The 20,209-nt window shown below is 34.1% G+C and overlaps 2 protein-coding genes across 2 annotated transcripts; one reads left to right on the top strand and one right to left on the bottom strand.

Annotated features, from left to right (window-relative positions):
* Positions 1 to 7,829: 7,829 nt before the first annotated feature.
* LOC145592554 (uncharacterized) lies at positions 7,830 to 12,552 on the bottom strand. The gene is made up of 9 exons (XM_081649053.1): positions 12,312 to 12,552; positions 11,912 to 12,132; positions 9,913 to 10,094; positions 9,536 to 9,820; positions 9,394 to 9,452; positions 9,258 to 9,294; positions 9,063 to 9,134; positions 8,567 to 8,891; positions 7,830 to 8,265 (listed from the first exon to the last, which is right to left on the bottom strand). The coding sequence occupies exons 1-9, from the start codon at positions 12,457 to 12,459 to the stop codon at positions 7,903 to 7,905; spliced, it is 1,692 nt and encodes a 563-aa protein (XP_081505179.1). The 5' UTR covers positions 12,460 to 12,552; the 3' UTR covers positions 7,830 to 7,902.
* A 2,045-nt stretch (positions 12,553 to 14,597) lies between these two features.
* On the top strand, positions 14,598 to 18,195 carry LOC145590637 (protein FAR1-RELATED SEQUENCE 5-like). The gene is made up of 6 exons (XM_081647056.1): positions 14,598 to 15,717; positions 16,112 to 17,256; positions 17,472 to 17,537; positions 17,623 to 17,706; positions 17,823 to 17,891; positions 18,136 to 18,195. Exons 1-6 carry the CDS (start codon positions 14,598 to 14,600, stop codon positions 18,193 to 18,195), a joined length of 2,544 nt encoding a protein of 847 aa, XP_081503182.1.
* The last annotated feature ends 2,014 nt before the right edge of the window (positions 18,196 to 20,209 follow it).

The following is a 20,209-nucleotide window of genomic DNA, read 5'->3' as shown; positions in this document are numbered from 1 at the left end:
TTAAGTACGAAAGCGAAAAAATAAAAATAAAGGGCTTCAGCCTCAGCCAAAATAGCTTACCATCTCTGAACTTTCGGCTGAGGCCGACAGCAGCAAGCATGTGCTCCTGAAAGATGTAGTGGTTATCAGGGAGCCAAGTTGCTGGAATGGTCTTCAGACGACCTCTCCCAGCTGGGTTCTCAGCCTTCCCAAAAATTTTGGCCTACTCAAGGTTACAATCACCTCGGCCATCGTTCTCTAAGGGACCCAGGCTGAGCATTTCTGGGTCAGGGTTGGAGAGGTATCTCGGCGCGCTGAAGACGTGAGGATGGTCAGGATCTGTGGGTGCCCTAACCCAAATCCATTGGCCTCTCCACTCTTTGTCCGAAGAGTCATTCGGCCACATTGTCAGATGTCCTGGCCGAGACTCGATCCTAAACCACCCAGGACCGTGGTCCCCATGTCCACTCTGGATGTTCGGCACCAGCTTGTGGATCTTCTTAAAACAGTGCAAGTTGGGGTTATATCTCATGAACTTGCAGACCCAGAGGTATGTCATCACCCTTCGGATGCTGACAGGAGTTAGCTGACACAAGGAGACCTTGTAATGTATCAGCAAGTCTCGGACGAATAAGTCCAATGGGAACCTCAGCCCATACTGAAGCTGTCTAGTGTACACCCCCACATACCCCGGGGGTGGGCGATGAATCCTGTCCGATGCGACGGGCATTCGGCACCAATACCCATCAGCTTCCATAATGCCGTAATGCAACTCAATTTGCTTAGCAAACCGACACGTTTCGGCGCGCTTTACCCACCAAGAGTAAGGGGTATTCTTTATCATGGCCGAGGCAACCTCGGGGTCCTCCCACTCCTGATACCCAGGGAGAACAGGCCAGAGACTGGCGGGAACTCCTTCGTCCCGACCAGAAACACTGGGCCCCTCCGATCCTTCGGGAGGTGCCGATGATATTGGGACCGCCCTAATCCCCTCAGCAAGGTCAGGTCCCATTCTCTCTCCATTCCATGTTCCCGTCCCGTTCCTAGGGTCGGGAAGCTGCCTTGCCCTTCTTAGAGCACGGGCCCTACCTCTAACTCATCTCACCATTGTTGATTTTTTAAAGAAAAAAGTCGAAAAAGAGGGGGAAAGAGTTCAAATCGAAGAAAATCAAACTAAGTTCGAGATAAATTACCTTGTTCCGAAGCCGAATCTTCCGATCTACAAGATGGTAGTGACGGATTTCGGTTTCCAGGTTCAATGCTCGGGGAATTGGCGAAGTTTTGATGCGGATTTTTGAGTTCTCTCGAGAATTTTGGGCTCGTGTTTGTGAAGAAGTGAAGAGAGATAGTGCGCCTCTTTAGTTTTATTTCCAGAAATGGAATTTGAGGGGCCGCGCTTTTAATTTCTTCTTAAATACCTCACTAAGTAACCGTTAAACACACGTCCCAATGATTAACTACCTATTATCCGTCCAACTTCCACAAATTATCCATCCATCAGCCATTATCTCATTAATGGCGGTTTAAATTTAAATCTTTTGGATTAATTAAATCATTTACTTCCCTCCTTTTTCTGATTAATTAAACCCGACCTGTCATTCTTCCAAATCGGGTCTGGGGGGCAAGTTGTTTGGGTCCAATTTATTCCAATTGGGCCTAGTCATTAAATGATCCAATTAAAAGCCCAAGGTCAAGGTTCAACTCTCCAAATAATGCTAAAGTCAAGATCAGTCCACAAGGCAAGTCAATTGGGCCAAAGCCCACTTCTCCTATATACGCCAAGGTATAAAAGCCATCAATATTACATTTGTACAGGGATTCACATTCACACAAAGCCTCAAGCAATTAGTTCTCTTGCATAGCTTTCTCTCTCTACACATTGTACTAACTTTAGCATCGGAGGGGCCTTCCTCGGCAACACCCCCGAGGCTAGTTTACGTGTGCTTGCTGTGCAGGAAATCCTCGGTCCATCATCACTTGGACCGAGCCCAGTCTTCACCACCTTATTGGACCTTCGGCAAGGTCCCATTGTTTTTACCCGAAACACATGGTATTAATATCAAATTAAACAAGTGAGCCTAATGAAGCAAGTCCACAAGTTGAAGAGTACTCAATCTCCCACCACTAGTCCATTCAAATAACAAGAATCAAATCCCTCATTAAAAGGTCATGATATTTGTGTAATGTTTCCTTCGTTTACTCTTCCTTAACGCGTAATCTTCGTTTATTTTTTGGTAAAGTTAGCATATTCTCCGTATTCCTCCATCTTCCTCTTTCACGCAAAGGTATTCTCCGCACTTGTGTTCAATTTGTCCATCCTCTTTTTCTTTTTACCCCATCCCTTCTAGAACCATTCTTAGTAAACCTCTTCACCGTCAATTTTAAAAGTGTTTTTCCATTATTATATACCAGTTCAAAAAATGTCTTTTAACCATTTTTAATTATTTTTCAAATAATTTATGCCACTTTTCATTAGTCATCAAGCCTTGACCTTTAGGCTTTAAATTTACTAGTCCGTAGTCCAAAAGTCAAAAGTAAAAAAAATGCACTGAAGCCTGGTTTAAGTTAAAACAGGAACAATATTTAGAAACCGAGATTGACACTTGAGGGGTTGAGGGCTAGAGGATCCAATTTTCATCTGAAAGTCTGCCACATGTAACCAAAAAGGGTAAATTATGAAATTAATGTAAGCAGTAAAAATGGGGTCAAATAATACTGTTAAAAAATAAAAATAAAAAAAGAAAGTACCTGAAAATGGAGGCAACGTATAAAAATGACGGCGAGACCAAATCAACGACGAACAAACTGAACGGAATATACGTCGACAAACGGAATTTGCCTCCTATTTTTAACGGCGAACGTAACGGATACGTCCAACCTCAACGACTGCACACAAAACACACGCACACTCAATACGCGCCGATCAACAAAAACACAAACGAAAAGATCGATTCAAATTCAATCACCAAAAAAAAAAAAAAAAACCTCAAAATTGATCAGAACATAGAAATTCTACTTGTATTAAATCTAATTAATGCTTAAAATCGATTAATTAGATTTAAAATATCTATAGATTTTTTTTTTTTTAGGTCCACGGATTATGTACAAGCTACAATGTCCAAATTGTTCATCCAATAATCAAACATTCAAACCAAAAATCTCCAGATTTAGTCCAGAATCCGTCATCTTCCTCCATGATCACCATTAGATCTTTGCAAATTTGAGCAGAAACTCGGCAAAAATGGCGGAAAAAATCAATTTCAGATTTCAACCAACCTTTGAAACCAAATCAACGAACATCATAATCACCATTACCAGATTTCGACATGAAACGAAGACGACTAGGACGACGCTGGAAATCGAATCTCCTTTTCTGTTGATGAGACGACGGACGAATCAGAGCCGTTAAAGCACGTTTCACCCAATCACCTTCAACGGTACCGATTCTCACAAGCGAGTTTGTCATCGCAGATCGCCGAAGATTCAGTCTACTTGGCGAGCACGAAACTGAGTGAGAATCGTTTCGAGCAGCGTTTCGATGCATAGAACACCGGAACGAACCAGGATGATTTGTAGGAGAGCACATACAAGTCCTCTTTATACTCGCAGGTTTCGAAACGACTTGATCGCGTACCGAAACGCGCGAGTTCGGAGAGTGAGAGCGGTGGCTGAGTGAGATACGAAACGGCGCAGTACTCGTCGAAGAGAGATTAACTCTCGTCGGAGACGACGACCGGTGGAACAACGACGATGACAGAGGTGAGGAAGACGACGATGACGCAAAATTCGACGGTAGAGATGAAAAGGAAAACGGATCGGACGGTTGAGATGATGGCAAAGATGAATTTGAGGAATTATGAGAAAATCTACGAGGAGGTGAAAGTGAACGTTGAAAGGAAGGGAAAGTTACAGGGAGAACCGGAGCATTAGAGCGTGATTTTGAAGAAGCCGCCATTGATGAGAAGCTTGAAGAACAAGAGGAGAGAAAAAAAAATGGAGGGAAGGGTATTTTGGGAATTTTAGGGCCCCGAGGTGGGGAGATGGTTTGGCAAACTGCGTAATAAGAGATGAAAGGGTTGGTTATATAGAAAATTGGGGTAAGGGTATGATTAGGAAATTTGAGGGTTTAATAGGGGTAGATTAGTAATTAGGAGGTGGACAAAGAAGGAAGTGCGGGTGAGACAGTGGGGATCTAACGGCTAGGATTGAAGTGGGTATAAATGTGAAGAGTACGGGATTTATGGCGTTTTTTCAACGGGTTCTCGTGGCCTGCTATATTGGTCGACACGTCTCTTATTTTTTTATTTTAGGGATCTTGTTTACAAAATACACTATTCTATGCTACGTATTTCAGTGTATTGTACTCGTACTCTGTATTTCTGTATTTGTATAGTTGTATTCTTGTGTTGCTGCTCTGTTGAGAATTTATGATATGATCGACCGAATGACCGATCACTAGCATTGTTTAATGCTATTTATGATAGTTGAAGTTTATGATCGATTTATATGTTCTATCAGGATTATCACGCCTCTTGATATGAGAGTTTAAAGTGTGGATGTGACATGAGCCCCTTTCATAGTTGGAAATATTTCACGTGAAAGTAGGAATGTATGAAATTTGAACCGCTTTGTGTCATGCTGACTCTTGATACCATATTAAATGACTAACTGAACCAAAACTTAATATGATTGTTGAAACGCGGGATAGATTTATATACTTTATTAGATTGCATGGTAAGTATATTGCAATAGGGGAAGTACTTCATAATAAAGAGTGCAAAGTTCTTTTTTCAACAATTCTATCTTTATAGATCGATATTGGAAATCTTGTTTTACTTTTTTCATTTTGAGTATCTTTAAGTGTTTACCTAAATTGATAGAGTTAACACATAGTATAAATCATCGATGTGGAAAATTTTGAAGAAGGTGCGTAATGAATATGATGAGGATTCATTTTTGATAGTTTTGGAACATATTTTGCTAATTTTGATTGTTAGATTAAAGTTATTAGTCTTAATAACACAATTGCAAAAATCTACATGTCAAAATTTACGATATGGACCCGTCAACAATTCCATCGGGATAACTTCATAGTGGTAGAGTTTGTAGATGGAGTTCTTAATTTTTTGGATCAAACTTAACTAGTTTAAACTAGAAACTTCTTAAATTTTTGGTTTGGGATGCTAAGGAACTTTTGATTAAGAAGCAAGAAGTAGCTAGTTGTTCTTCACGAAATCATTAAACTTTAAATAGGAATAAAAAGCGTCGGTTATACATGACTATCACATATCAGTTAATGACAAAGTGTAGATCGAAGAGTGGATTGACAGATGAGTTTCACCATTTCATACCTATAACGTGATGATGGATGTGAACATGTCTATTGGCTTATATTATGTCTATGAATGTGACTTGAGCCAATGCACTTTAAGGGGAAGTTGAACATATGCTACGCACAAGACTTTCCTTCAATTTGAGTTGCCCAACGTTTCAAGTCACCTTGTTACATTTGAAATTGTAAGGGATTAGTATTTTCACATTTAGTTTAATTAGTGATTCAATTCCTATTGGTAAAGTCGGGTAATTAAGTTATCATATGCTTTATATATAATTTAGTCATCCAAAATTATATATACTATGCATAAACTTAAAGTAAATTTAAAATATGTGAAGTAGTGTTTACTATTATGCGATTTGGAATGACAAATTGACGACACACGTAATTATTTAGAGTAATTAAAGGGTGTAAACTGTTTTTTATATTCAAAATATGTTTAATAAGTTCTGGCAAAAATTAAATGACATATTTCAATTTGTACTCAGCACCCCAACTTTCACATACAAAAATAGTAAGAACCTATGTATATACACATCTTCTTAAACCATTGCACATCAAATTTTAACTAATGCAAATACGAAAAGTAAAGTCCGTAATGAATTAGTAAAAATCAATTTTAATTTGTAATAAGACTATACGAGTATTTTTTATTTTTTATTTTTTTTTTTTTAGGGAAGATTATACGAGTATAAATAAAGGTCAATACGTTATTAAAAGCCATTGAAGAATTAATAATTAACTAATTAAGGGCTATAATGTAATACCCGGTGATTTGTTGAGTAGTAAACCGAGAACAATTCATTAATGTCAAAGTAAGGACATGCACAAATACAGCTGTGGAAATGTTAACTTGAGGTGTTCAAACAATCAAACTCATGCTCCATGTTGACACGACCAATATAATTGACTTTTCTTACAAGATCTAACTAGTATTAAATCAATTTAAAATTTGGACAGCTTAAATATCTAAGTAGTTAGGACTATAAATTTTGAACTTGTCAGAAATCTGAGGAAGAAATTTATGTTGAACTTGTCTAAACCGTGATCAATGGCTCATGTCGTTTTATTGAAGTGATTTTTTTATTTTTTTTCCTTTTCCGTTGGTAATATACAAAGCTAGAAAAATATACCAATGACAATAATGTAAACGAAATTTTCAATTTTTTATTTATTTATTTATTTAATATAATTATATAGTTATCTTTTTATGGTGAGCAAACACTTTTATCAAATTGAATACATTGACATACAAGTTTAATTTACTTAAACTTCTTTCTTGAAGTATGAAGTGAAAAAAAGTTTAATTTACCAATAAAATTCTAGATTGCGGAAAGATAGGAAAAATAAAAACAAAAAAAAGTCATCCTAAAAAAAAATTCTTAATGGAATCCTTGGAATGTAAAATTCAATGGTCATTGCCAGATTTGCCTCAATTCCTTTACACACTTAATCTATGCAATATTCTTTTAACCTAGGAACAATTATACGCCAGATAAGTAAAGGACTACATAGCTATGACCTTCATGAGATTATTTGTTTTGTTCAATTGCTAACGATTTATGTAGCATTTAGAAGTAAAATATTTCAATCTTCTGATTAATAATTATAATTCACATATTGGGTCATTATATAACTTTCCTCTCAACTTCCTTTTAAATTCCACATAACATGAGTAAAAATACCATGCATGACTTATTTTGTTTGCATTAAAAGACACATATTATATACGGAGTATGTATTGTTCAACGGTTAAGTTTATAATAATTAACTGTATGTCTAAGCAAAGAAAGATCATATTATGGGACTGACACGTATATAGGTATATTTTACTGATTTTAAGTACATATACAACAGTTGGATGGTGTGTCTGTGCTTTGTTAAATTCCTCAATTCATCTAAACTTATACACAAAATTTTTATTTTTTTAAAAAAATTTCATCAAATCAAATTTAGATCGGATCAATAGAATAAGTGATTCAAATCCCAAGAAATTCTTTTTTAAATTGCATATGCACATGTCCATCTGTTAACTCCTTGGCAAAAACAGTCCATAATTTAAGGACTTTTTTTTTTGACACAAAGAAGTGACTAATTAATCTCATTAATTATTTCCTGACATTAGAGATCAATCATTTGGGTACATTTTGAGTAAATATCATATCCAAATGCCTCCTCTTACACGATTATGTAGTTTAAGACTTTATGTTTGTCCTCCTATTGAGGAACAGTACACATGCTGATAGAGTGATAGTAGAAGATATTTCTAATTTTTGCACGTAAACGCGATTATTATTATTATTATGCACTTCTTGTTTTATATAGAGTGATAACTAGTATCGTGTCAACATTAGGTTTCATAACACAATTATTACTGATAGAGTATAAAACTGAATATGGACTTTAAACATCAACTTAAATTTTTGGTTAAGTTAATCCTCTAACAAGCTTTTGATTATTGATGCTTGTAGGGTAAACCAAATCTACGCAAAACATAGTAATCTAAATGATGACAAAGCTAAAATTCTAAAGTTCATTAATAGCAATAGTATCAGAATTACAGAAAGAATTAGAAATCAATTTACACGTTAAGATTTCTTGTAATTACCTTCACTTAAGCGCCTTTTGGTATACAACCTGTGCTTACGTTCTCTACCATAAATCACCCAGAAAATGAGGGACAACATCACTGCAAAAGAGACCAAAACCAATCCTGCATACACCCATCTGCTATAGCGTCGAAGACCAGGGCAATGATCGGTGTATATGCTTGTGAAGGTTTCCCTGACAAAAGAGCAGTCCTGTAATGCAACAAGGTCAGGACCATAGTTGTGCAAGCCATAGCTCACATTCACCGCGGAAATCATTTGGTTATACATGGCTGGTGTTAAACGGCCTGTAGTTGTGCATATCCCAGTTGGATCAACCTGACACACATAGTTACCCAAAGCCTGCAAGAGGAAAAAATAGCCAGTGTTGTTAGCAGGGGACTGCAGGTCAATCTGAAAGTGCACTGCACTACTGACCCAAGAAACTTTCCTAGCTCGTCGAAATTTTCAAGTGTGATGTGCAAGCTTATTTCAAGAAATTCATCTCTACCAAGCTTGAGGTAATTAATTTGAGGCTAATATTTACTTTAGATGGGTGCATATAGAACCAAAATTTGATAGATTATATAAGTTGGCATAAAAGTGTTAAAACATGAATGTGGAAGGCACAAATAGTTGGAAAAAGGGTTGGTTGGTCTGTTACCTGAGTAGCATTGTTCAAATCAACTTCACCACGAGAACATAGACGGTCCATTAAATCATGTGTGAACGGGTTGCAAAGAAATGGCAACAGAGGACCAGACTGATTGTAGTAAAAAGGTTTAAATTGCACACCAAAATTGATGTTGGAGACATTGGATATGACTGAGTTAACCATGTCCACAAGCTGAGATGTAACCTCCTTGCTTCGCTTTAAGGTTTCTTGTGAAGTAGCAGGGTCGACACAAGGAAGTACTTCATCCAATGCTGTATGAGCCGTAGGGTTCAAAGACCACTGATGCATTGCCAAACATGTATCCGTGGCCACACTGGTGAGAAACAAAAAAGTAAATACAACGAATTTGGTAAGCAAGACAGATATAATAAGGTCAAACAGTATATGTAACTATATTAGAGGATACTTGCAAGCTTATGAGATGTAATAATATAAGCACTTAGAATTTTTTGAAATAACATTCGATTTACAACCAAATACTTACTTGTGGAACAGAAGGAATACGCCACACAAGATAAGAGTCCCAGTCAATATAATCCATCCAAAAACCACAAGCCTGCAGGATTTCCAGTACTCATCTTAAGTGTCATATGAATGTAAATGTGATAGTTGCAGGAGCCAAATTTAGTTAATAATTGTAAATAATGGCAATGTTTTTCAAGGTCTGCTAGTCACTTACGTGTAGACAAGAACTTGCATACCGAACATTGAGAACACTGAAACAAGAGAAGGGCACAAAACAATCAGCATGTTAAGTTGACAAGAGACAAAGAAGAAAATTTGACACCATAAAGCTAACAGCCAAAGTGATTTACAGAATCCGAGAAATGCTAGGAAAAGCATGATGGCAGCAACTATGATGAGGGCAAGCCTCCTGCAGAAACACAAACATTATCAATTCTAGCTGTAAAGTGTAAACTTGGTGGTTATTTAGTTGGTGTAGATTTTAGAACTTACACAGAATCTAATACTTCTCGTATGTCATCAGCAGTGTTAGTCGACTGGTGATCCAGGAAGCTAGAAGCAGCAGTGATTTTCATGTCTATGTCGTCAATGTCAGTTTGCACATTAGAAGGCAAGAATACATTTTGAATTCCTATCTGCTTTGCCGAAGAAAGATAACTGGACACATTGTTGAGCTTCCATTCGGTTATATCAGCTTGACTCACAAGATATTCCAAAGTTGACACAGTACTATGATGAAACTTTGCTTGTCCATTATATAAAACAAGACATCCAACACTGAAACAAAAAATTATTGACAGATTTAGAAGGTGTAGTTGTTAAACTTAGATGTTCTAGTGGTACTGTTACAAAGAAAGGTGAGAGCATACACTGCAGCAAGTGTGAAGAGTATAAGAAGTACGAGTGAAAGAATGTAAGCTATACGTGAATAGCCAATGCGCTGCTCCCTCCGACAACAGTGACAGATAGAAATAATTAACAAACACAGCCCGAAGACAAAGAACCAGACTAAGGAGATGATGAACAACGGAGCAGCAGAGTAACCAACAGACTGAAATACAACAAAATAAGGAGAATGCTGTGAGGTTCGAGCTTCAAAATAAGTTATAATGAGAAACAAAGATGCAATATAATTAGCAGTCAAATTTTGGTGATATATTAAGCTATGTTTCAAGTCTCTGAAAGCCATGCTGCAGATATTTTAGCTTTGCCTTTGCCTATCTCATATTCTCATGAGTTTGATCACAGCTCTAAAATCGACTTTACATTGAATTAAATTAGTTTTTCATGACATTGGTCGATTTGACACTCTTGGAAATAGCAAACTCATCCCAATTCAATCTCATCTACTTTCTCATTAGCTTGTTATGTACTAATGTACAAGCTACAAAATTACCTAAGAATGCAAATATAAGGAAATAAGTGTAGTCAGTTTGTAAAATAAGGTTGGTTTGTCAAAAAAAATATCATCATTTAGTGCACTCTTGCAAAATAATTGCAAAGGACACAAAAGGTGATGCTAAAAAGAGTAGCCTTATTGTTTAGTACAATGCTAAACTCATGCACGTACTCTATCTGAAATTAGCTATCACATTACTAGTTCAAATTTCACCCGTTCACCATCAACGTTACAACTTACAACCAGCAATTCATTTGCGCTATAGGGCCCGGGCCTTTGGAGGGTACTTTAACGAATCAAACATGACATGAACTTGGTGACAAAGTTCTTCAAATGATCAGTGTACTAATTTTAGGATCTGTTCAAAACTCTCCAATTTCCCTAAAGTATGCCACAAATTTTGTGACAGGTTGTATTCAACCAGTAGTTTCAGTCAAATTTCTGGCCCCACCATTAATCCTTTTCCCCTCTTTTCCTCTCCCTAATCAATGTATTGTATTATGTATTATCTTCACTAAATAAAATATGATTAATGAAGATGGTGTGATTAAATTAATGTTTAGCTGGAAATTATGAAGATATTTTTAGGAGTTATGCACAATACCTAAAGTATGCAGCATTGGGGCCAAATCCATAAAGATAGAGACCCATTTCGATCAAAAAGTTCAAAGTAATAAGTGCATTTCTAATTTACAATCATAATTTGGCCACTAGGAATAGCAATGTACACATTTTGAGACCATGTTAGCAGCTTAGGTACTATTGTAGACGTGTAGCACTACCTCAAAAACCTTGCAATATTTATGAAGTCATCACCCCTAGTTTTATTCTCACCTTGTAAAAGGGCCCATTAGGCATTGCATGCATTTGTTGCTCAAGTCCTTAGATTTCTCGGATATGGAGTTATTGTTTAACAGTTAGACAACTAATAAAAGATAAAAAAGTAAAATTTGACAATTTAATCATGGCTTTACCTTGCGTCCTCTATCCTTAAGGATATATTGGTTCATTAAGGGCATACTGGTATTTTGCCTAATGTAGTAATGTTACATACCCAAAACTTAGTACTCAATTGGTACATCTTTGCCTAATGGTACATTGTTGAATGCCTAACTCTTTATGCAAAGAAACCTTTTCTACTACGAAGTAAATATTATTCACGAGTTAATCAACTTGTCGTTCATTTCCATATCACAATCATTAATCAGTAAAGAAACCCTGTTTAACATACTTTCACACGTAGTTTCGAGTATGCAACTAGCTAATTTAGTCACCTAATATAAAACTCAAAGGACAAAAATATCCTTGATTTCTCTTTATTTTACCTTCATGCTAACCAATTTATCATTCCTAAATCCTAATTCATACGTTTAATTGTTTCTTTTACCCTCCAATAAAAATCCAAAATAAACACATGAATAATAAAATGGATAAAAACAAGAAAAAGAAGATAAGAAGTAAGAACTTACAGCCCAGTAATGACGGTCAGAAATATTCCAACCACCAGTGTAATACTTAAAACCATCTAAAGGATCCTTTCTATGAGTTCTTCTTGGTGCCAATGTCATCAACGAACTCTCTCCTCCGTAACCACCATACCCTTCTCCCACTACTCCTCCACCAATATTCGGCCCCTCCGAAATTCCCCTTTCACCCCCATTATTTGTATTATTTCCTTCACTTTCCCACCCTGAAAATTCAAACAACAAAATTTTATTGTAAAGGGGTAAAATGGTAAAAGCAATAACTAATTACAAGTCTTGTATTAGACGGTCTGACCAAACTTGTATTAGAAACACGAAGAGAAAGACATTATTGTACGTGGTTGGATTGTGAGACTGTCTAATACAAGAATTTATGAGATGATACCTGGAGAAGGAGGAAGTGAAGCAGGAGTAGCAACTACAACTACAAGTGCTAAAGTGAACAAGTACAAGTATAGTAATGTAGGTAGGAGATGAATTGAAGGGCCTACTTTACTACTATTACTACTTCTACTTGTGCAGTGGTTTAGCATTATGAATATTTTTCGAGCAGAGAAATGGTGAGAGGAGAAACAATGGGGATTGGAGGAAAAGGATTGTAGAGTAGAGAAGTGTGAAGTGTGAAGTGTGAAGTGTGAAGTGTGGAGTGATAGTGACTAGATAGTGTCAAGGTTAGGACTAGAGGGTGAGGAACTGAGGATTGAGGAAACATCTACCCCACCACCAAGAAAGAATTTTTGGTTTTACTCAAATGCCCTTTTTCGATTTTATTTGTGCTATCAAAGTGGTTTCGAGGGTGTGCTCTCCTCAATTTATCACGTATTTTACGTAAAAAAAAAAAAAAAAATAAAGTTAGATAAGTATAAACAAAATTTGTTTTGTAAGTTTAATTGTTTAAATAAGTAAAAGCAAACTAAGTTCACGTTTTCTTAAATAAATTGAAAATTATCTAATAATTTGTTGATGATTGTTAACCGATAAAATATGATGAAATTAGAATTGTTTAACCGCCTTCTTAAACTATTAACTATATAATATATATGTGTTTGAAGCTTACAAGTTGGGGGCACTAGTTATTTACAAGAATGTTTTGCTGATTAATACAATAATATTCATATAAATATACACTTGTAAAGCTATTCTTCATAATTGATTTTGGGAAAGTGATAATAACTTTCGTTTATACTAACCCTTTAGTCCCTTTTACATTCGATTATGTAAAAACAAAATAACTAAACTAATGGGTTTATTCACAATTGGTTATATTCTTGATACATGCATTCCATTCAATAAAATAACACTTTGAATCTTGATATATGCATTTCATTCAATAAATTAACACCTTGATAAATGCATTATTCACAATCCAATTAATTATAAACAAGGGCATTTCTTTCATTTGTAGCCAAAAAAATTGAAAACTGGACCTCAGAAGAATTGTGGGGTGGGCATGGATACACCTACCCACTGGATAGTTTACCCGGTTGATGTGGAACTGACGTGGCAATGATGTGGCAATGAAGTGTAATTTTTTTTATAAAAAAACTGTTTATTTGACCCACTTTTAACACCATAAAATCATTAATGCAATTTAATTTTCCAATAAGCATAATACAGAGAACTAGACAACATATTTAATGCATTCCAATTTTCTATATCTAAATCATTAAAACTGAAATTTTAATGTACTGTACAACCCAAAATATTTTTTTTTTTTATTTTGTTTTAAAAAAAAGACCATTTGCATTCTTCATGAGTACAACAAGAAGGTGCTAACTATTCTTCTTTATTGACAAAGTCTTGCATATTTTTCCTTATCAAAAAAGTATACTCCATAATTATCCAAGCTTTAATCAAAACAGTATTCTGTAATTTGGCTTCAAGTGATGATGTCCTTTCGATAACAATAGTAAAGGAGTTTATCACAGGTTAGTAAACTATTTTTTATGTCATAATCTATCAATTTGCTGTGGTATGAAATAATCTTCTTGAAAGCAGATATAGTTTATATTTAATCATATACCTATGTGATAACTTAAATTATTAAGAACGATTTTTTTATAGTCAATATTTTAATTATAATCAAAATAATACTAGTTTAAAAAATCGGATATTTGATAGTTATTCTATAACATTTTATTTATGATATTTGAAAACATTGTAAACGATTTTTTTTTAACACGATATATTCATGTGAAACGATTTTTTTTAATCAAACAATAAAAAAAAAATTACAAAATTGGATTTTTTATAAAAAAACATATAGCTATATTATTGAACAAGATAATTGGAAACAAATTCTTAAAATATCTACATGATAAAAGCAAATAATAGGAGATAAGTCTTATCATGAAAACTAACTATTATAAGAATAACTTTCAATTCCCTTGTCTCATACGTCAAACCCCCTGCTTAGACTTTTAGGTTGTTTTATTTTGTTTTCTTTTATTTGTGGATGTATTCCTCATTTGCCAAAAAAAAAAAAAAAAAAGAATAATAACGTGTAACTTAGAATTTTTTACCAAAAAGAAAAGCCTTTGACTGTTGAAATATTATTCAAGTAAACAGAATCATTATTTTAAAAAAAATATAAGAAAAAAAAATTATCAATTTCTCCCTTTAATTAATAATGATTGACTTATTATAATATATTGTATGCAAAAATTTGAAAATGGATGAGAGTCGTATTGCTAAAGTAGTACCATCAACAATAGATCTTAATATGGAGTATCAAGTTGAAGACAGTGAATACGATAGTTCCGATATGGACTTTGATATTAATTCGGAACCGGATATTATTTGTGACGAAGTGAATGAAAATGTTGATGTGTTGAGAGATGATGATGATACAAATGGAACTAATGAAAGTCATCCTATCCTAGAAAAGCTTGCTCCTCCAAATGTAGGGATGATTTTTGCATCTTATGAAGATGTCATTGGGTATTATCATGAATTTGGAAAACAAAATGGGTTCCAAATGAAAATCAGAAGTAGAGAAAATGTCAAAGGTACTGAATGTGGTAATAAGTATGATTGCACAAGGTTGAGGCTAGTATGTAAGAAAGAAGGAAAGTTTGTTCCTAGGGGGAAGGATCCATCAAAGCCTACACGAAGTGAAGTTACTGGTTGTAAAGCTAAAATTACAGCTACATTTGACAAAAGTAGCGGGGAATGGAAACTCACTACGGTAGTGTTAGAGCATAACCATCCCATAGACCCTTCAAATTCTAAATTTATGCGAAATTATAGATTCATTAGTCCACATAACAAGGATATTATACTAACTAATGAAAAGGCAGGAGTACCTATTGGAAGAAATTTTGCTACATTTGCAGTACGATATGGAGGATTTGGTGCAGTTCCCTTCTCTGAGAAAGATTGTAGAAATTTGGTTTCTAAGCATAGACGTTTGTGTCTTGAAGAAGGAGACTTTTCTGCTATGGAGAAGCATTTCATGGATATGTCTACCAAAGACAAAAAATTTTTCTACAAGTATGACACGAGCGATGGTACACTTAAAAATGTATTTTGGGCGGATGGGAGATGTAGAGCTGCATATCGTGATTTTGGAGATGTGGTATCATTTGATACGACATACTTAAGAAATAGGTATAGGATGCCTTTTTGTCCTTTTATAGGAGTGAATCATCATGGTCAATCGATATTGCTTGGGTGTGCTCTAATTTCGGGTGAGGACACGAAAAATTATATTTGGTTGTTTAAGACCTGGCTAGCTTGTATGTCGGGAAAAGCTCCAAATGGTATTGTCACAGATCAATGCATGGCTATAGGTAAACTTCCTACCACTTTATAAATAACTTGCATAACTTTTTCATTTATATATTTGCATGCATGGATTAATAATGTGTACAGTAAATAAGTTGTTGTGCATATATATTTGCATCCATGGATTAATAATTTGTACAGTAAATAGTTTGTTTATTTTGATAAGCTTTTATTTGGTTTTGTTGTGTGTAGTAAATGATTAAGTTTTAATATATATATCTCCTTTTTCTGTATTTGCATGGTGATAGGCATAATATTATACTAATTAATCTTGCTTTATTTTATAATAAATTATATACGTGGTGTTTGTTGGTAATTAGTAGCTAGAGTTTGTCTGCATTAGTGATAGTATCTACCTTGATGTTGTTTTAAAATAATTAAATGTTATATTTACCTCAGGGAGTGCTATTAGGGAGGTATTTCCAAACACAAAACATAGATGGCGCATTTGGCATATTATGAGAAATGCAAAAAAACACTTGAATTTTCATGAAGATAGAGATATAATCCGTAGAGAGTTGCGTCGGGCTCTCCATGATTCTCTTCATGTTGAAGAGTTTGAGAAAAAATGGAAGGATGTTATTGAAAAGCATAAGTTACAACAAATTAATTGGTTTCACGAGATGTTTAATCTAAGACATCGGTGGGTTCCCATATATTTCAAAAATGACTTTTGGGTTGGAATGTCTAGTACACAACGTAGTGAGAGCATGAATTTTTTTTTCAAAGCATTTGTGAACCTTAATACTACCTTGAAAGAATTTGTTGAGCAATATTTTCTTGCATTAGGAAAACGAGCCAATGAGGAGGAAAATGAAACATTTCGTTCAATGAATAAGCCAACCCTATGCTTCACCGAATTTGTGAGCGAGAGTGTATTTCAACGTCTTTATACCTCAAAAAAATTTGAAGAGTTTCAAGAACAAGTGCGTATGGTTACATATACAAGTGCAACTAAATCCCATGATAATGGAAGTGTTTGTGTTTATGATGTAGTGACCAAGAAGGCTAAATGGCCATGCATACAAAAATTTAAAGTGACCTTTGACCGTGATTCATATGATGTGAAGTGTGATTGTAGAAACTTTGAATTTAGAGGGATCATATGTTGTCATATGGTTCGTGTATATCATGAGGAGGATATCTTATGTGTTCTTGAAAAGTATATCTTAAATCGATGGAGAAAAGACTTGGTTAGGGACTACACAAAAATTGTAGTGCCATATTTTTCACCGGACAAAAATCCACATGCAAAGAGATATTTAGCATTGCATAAGGAATTTGAGGAAATTGCCTCTATGGCAACAATTGATGATAAATCATACTCTTTTCTTTTGGAGAATTTGGTTAAATTGAGGCCACAAGTGAAAGCATTGGTTGAAGAATCTCAAGAACTACCCCGGATTGTGAGTACACTTGGTAAAGTTTATGGAAGACATCCCTCACTTGGAGGTGAAGTTGATGGAGATAATCAAAGGGAAAATGTAGATAATCAACAAAATGTAAAAGATCCAGAAGATCGTAGAGGAAAAGGAAAAAAACAAGTCATAGAAAAGGGTATGACTATGACAAACAAACTACGAAATACAAGAAGAATGCAAGTCAACAAACAAATGAACAGGTATATATTAATAACATCTTTTTCAATCTAATGTTCCATATTGGTTTTTCATATGAGTATATTTAACTTAACCATTGACCTTCCTTATCATATGTGTATACTTTTATTTTGTAATACATCGTCTTTCTATTTTAATAGGAACGATATCAATTAAGTGGGATGCCCTTTTCAATGATGTCAAACTATATGGCTAGCTCTTCACAAGTAAGTTGATTTTTAGTGAATTTTTAAGCCACTGTTTCAATATTATACTAAATGAAACTAAAATGCATTTTGGTTATCTAAACAGGATTATAATCGATATGGACATACTATGAATTACAATCCTTCTCCTCATACTATGAATTACAATCCTTCTCCTCATGTGGCTCCAGTACGTTACATTTTCTCAATTTTATTATTTATTTATTCCTTTATAAAAGGCAAGGATTATACTACATGATGTGTATAATAATTAGTTGAAGCAAAAGGTTTAATTTTTCCTTGCAGGTTGTAAGACCCAATATTGGTACATATGCAAATTTTATGACTACTAACCCTCCAATGCATACAATGCCAGTAAGTTACGGAGTATTTTGTTGAGAGATTATCATTCCTTATTTTGTTGCTATTTTAGATTCCAAAGAGTTTAACTTTTTTTTTTGTTGTTGTTGTTGTTGTATTTCATAAGTTTGCTGGACACACAACAACGAGACCAAGTGAGTGACTAAAAAAAATCTAGCTTTTCATAAATTAATTACGTTTAATTATAGATCTATATGTATTCATGTATGTTTATATTTTCTTTGACAAACATTTACAGGTTACAGCTATTTTGACCCACGAGTTGGAGAAAAAAGGTTCCAATTCAACTGACGGATAAAGTCGAGCAAACTGGACAATGGATTATTTTAAGAATGACTAGTTACGTATTTATATCATTTGAGTATTTGATTAAAAAAAAGTACAATTTTACTATTGGTTTTTTTGGATAATGTACAATTTTACTATGTCATTCATCTTACAATCCTTTGTGGTGAACGTTTTATCATATCTTTTTTATTTGTTATGCTTTCTTATTTTAATTAGCGGTTAAGCATATCCTTTTTTAATGAACAGATCACTTAACCACAATATTATGTATCTAAATATTCCTATAATTATGGCTGATATAATGCTATAACCGTAGAATATCAATTATGCAATCTTTTTATATGTTAATCATTGTAGATATTTATGCATACTTATCTAAATTAGCGGTTAAAAATTGTATTTAGTTTTAAAAAACCTTTAAAGAATATTTTATATACACTAGTATATTCCTAGAATTATGGCTAACATGATGCATTGATGCTAGCACTATAACCGTACGTAGTTTGACAGGTACATTTTTTTTTTGAAGGGTGTACATCTATAATAGAATTTTGTTGTGGATTTTTATTTTTTTGTTTTTTTTAAAGAGATGTATGTACATCTTTGTAAGGTAGACAATTATGCATACTTAAATAACATAAAGAAGATTAAGATATGTATATCTTTGTAGTTTTTCTTCATATAAAATAATAAAATAGTCACGATTTTAAAATGTCAAAAATTTTAATTTAACAACTCCTCGAGATATAAAATCAAGTTTGAAACGATTGAACAAAAAAATTGTAATTTAACTTATAAATTTTAATCTTTAAACAACCCACTCAACATGGAATTTAAATTCAACTCACGATTTAAAAAATACCTTATTTAGAGAGCACATTTTACAATTCTATTGCAATTCACTAATTTGCATATACCTTGTATTTTGTTTTATCTTGTTTCTATTAATTTTTTTTAATACAACTTCATGGAATAAACTGACGACAATAGCATTCTTGACCTACCTCATGACAATGAAAAAAAAACAACAGAAGAATGAAAACATAAATAGAAATAAAAACCATGTTAATTAAATAAAAACATAATTCTCCATTAATCTCAAAACAGATGACCATAGATAGTATAAGACTTAGTACGACATGACATTGAAATAACACATATAAATAAAAACATAAATAGAAATAAAAACATAACTGAAATAAAATCTTAAATAAGAACATAATTCTCCATGGCCATCTTAAACAAACTAAAAACCAAATCAGTCTAGATAGACAATCTCATGAATTTTGGTGGGCTGTGTAACTTCCCCGGTGGCCGTTGTAGTCTTTCCTCCCGGCGACACTATCACTCCAGTAACAAATTCTCCAATTTGTTTAGTTTTTTTGGCAGAGGGAGGGGTCTTTGAAAAAAGCTTCTTTCTCAATTTGGTAGGGGTTTTAGAATCATTTTTGACACCACACTTAGGAGTAAAACAATCCTTTTCCACAAAAATTTCAAGTAGCATACCTAGTGGTTCATCCTCCATGGATAACATATCTTCTAGAAATTGAGAACCCATGACCTTTGTGATGCGCTTGAAAAGATTTTTAACCTCATTTGTTTGTTGGGTAAGGCTAGCAGTGGATCCATCGTACAAAGACTTCAAAGCAATTGGTGAAAGTGAAACAGATTTTGAATTCTCCATATCTCACCAAAGCTTTTTGAGTAAAAGACTGATTTTGTATAGCAAGTTTGTATGGGTATGAAACTTATTGGAAGGTAGCTAATGTAATTTATAGGAAATTATCAAAGACTAGATTCAAAGTAAGAGTGGAATATGAAGTGTTTCCTCTTGTTTCAATATTTGATTTCATCTGGGAATTGTACAGAGGTGGATACCAAAAAGTTTTTTCATGTGTTCCAAAAAACTCCATTATTGCTTAGAAACGTTGGGAAGGGGTCAACCGTCTGTTTGTTTTTTTTTTTCATTTATTTATAATTTTTTTTTGAGATAAATTTTGAATAAATGGGGTATAACCGTTTTA

This window comes from Chenopodium album, chromosome 18 (assembly GCF_948465745.1).
Source record: "Chenopodium album chromosome 18, dcCheAlbu1.1, whole genome shotgun sequence".
Classification (NCBI taxonomy): Eukaryota; Viridiplantae; Streptophyta; class Magnoliopsida; order Caryophyllales; family Amaranthaceae; genus Chenopodium; species Chenopodium album.
Note: the sequence above shows the minus strand (reverse complement) of the source record. Positions and strands in the feature narration are given on the sequence as shown.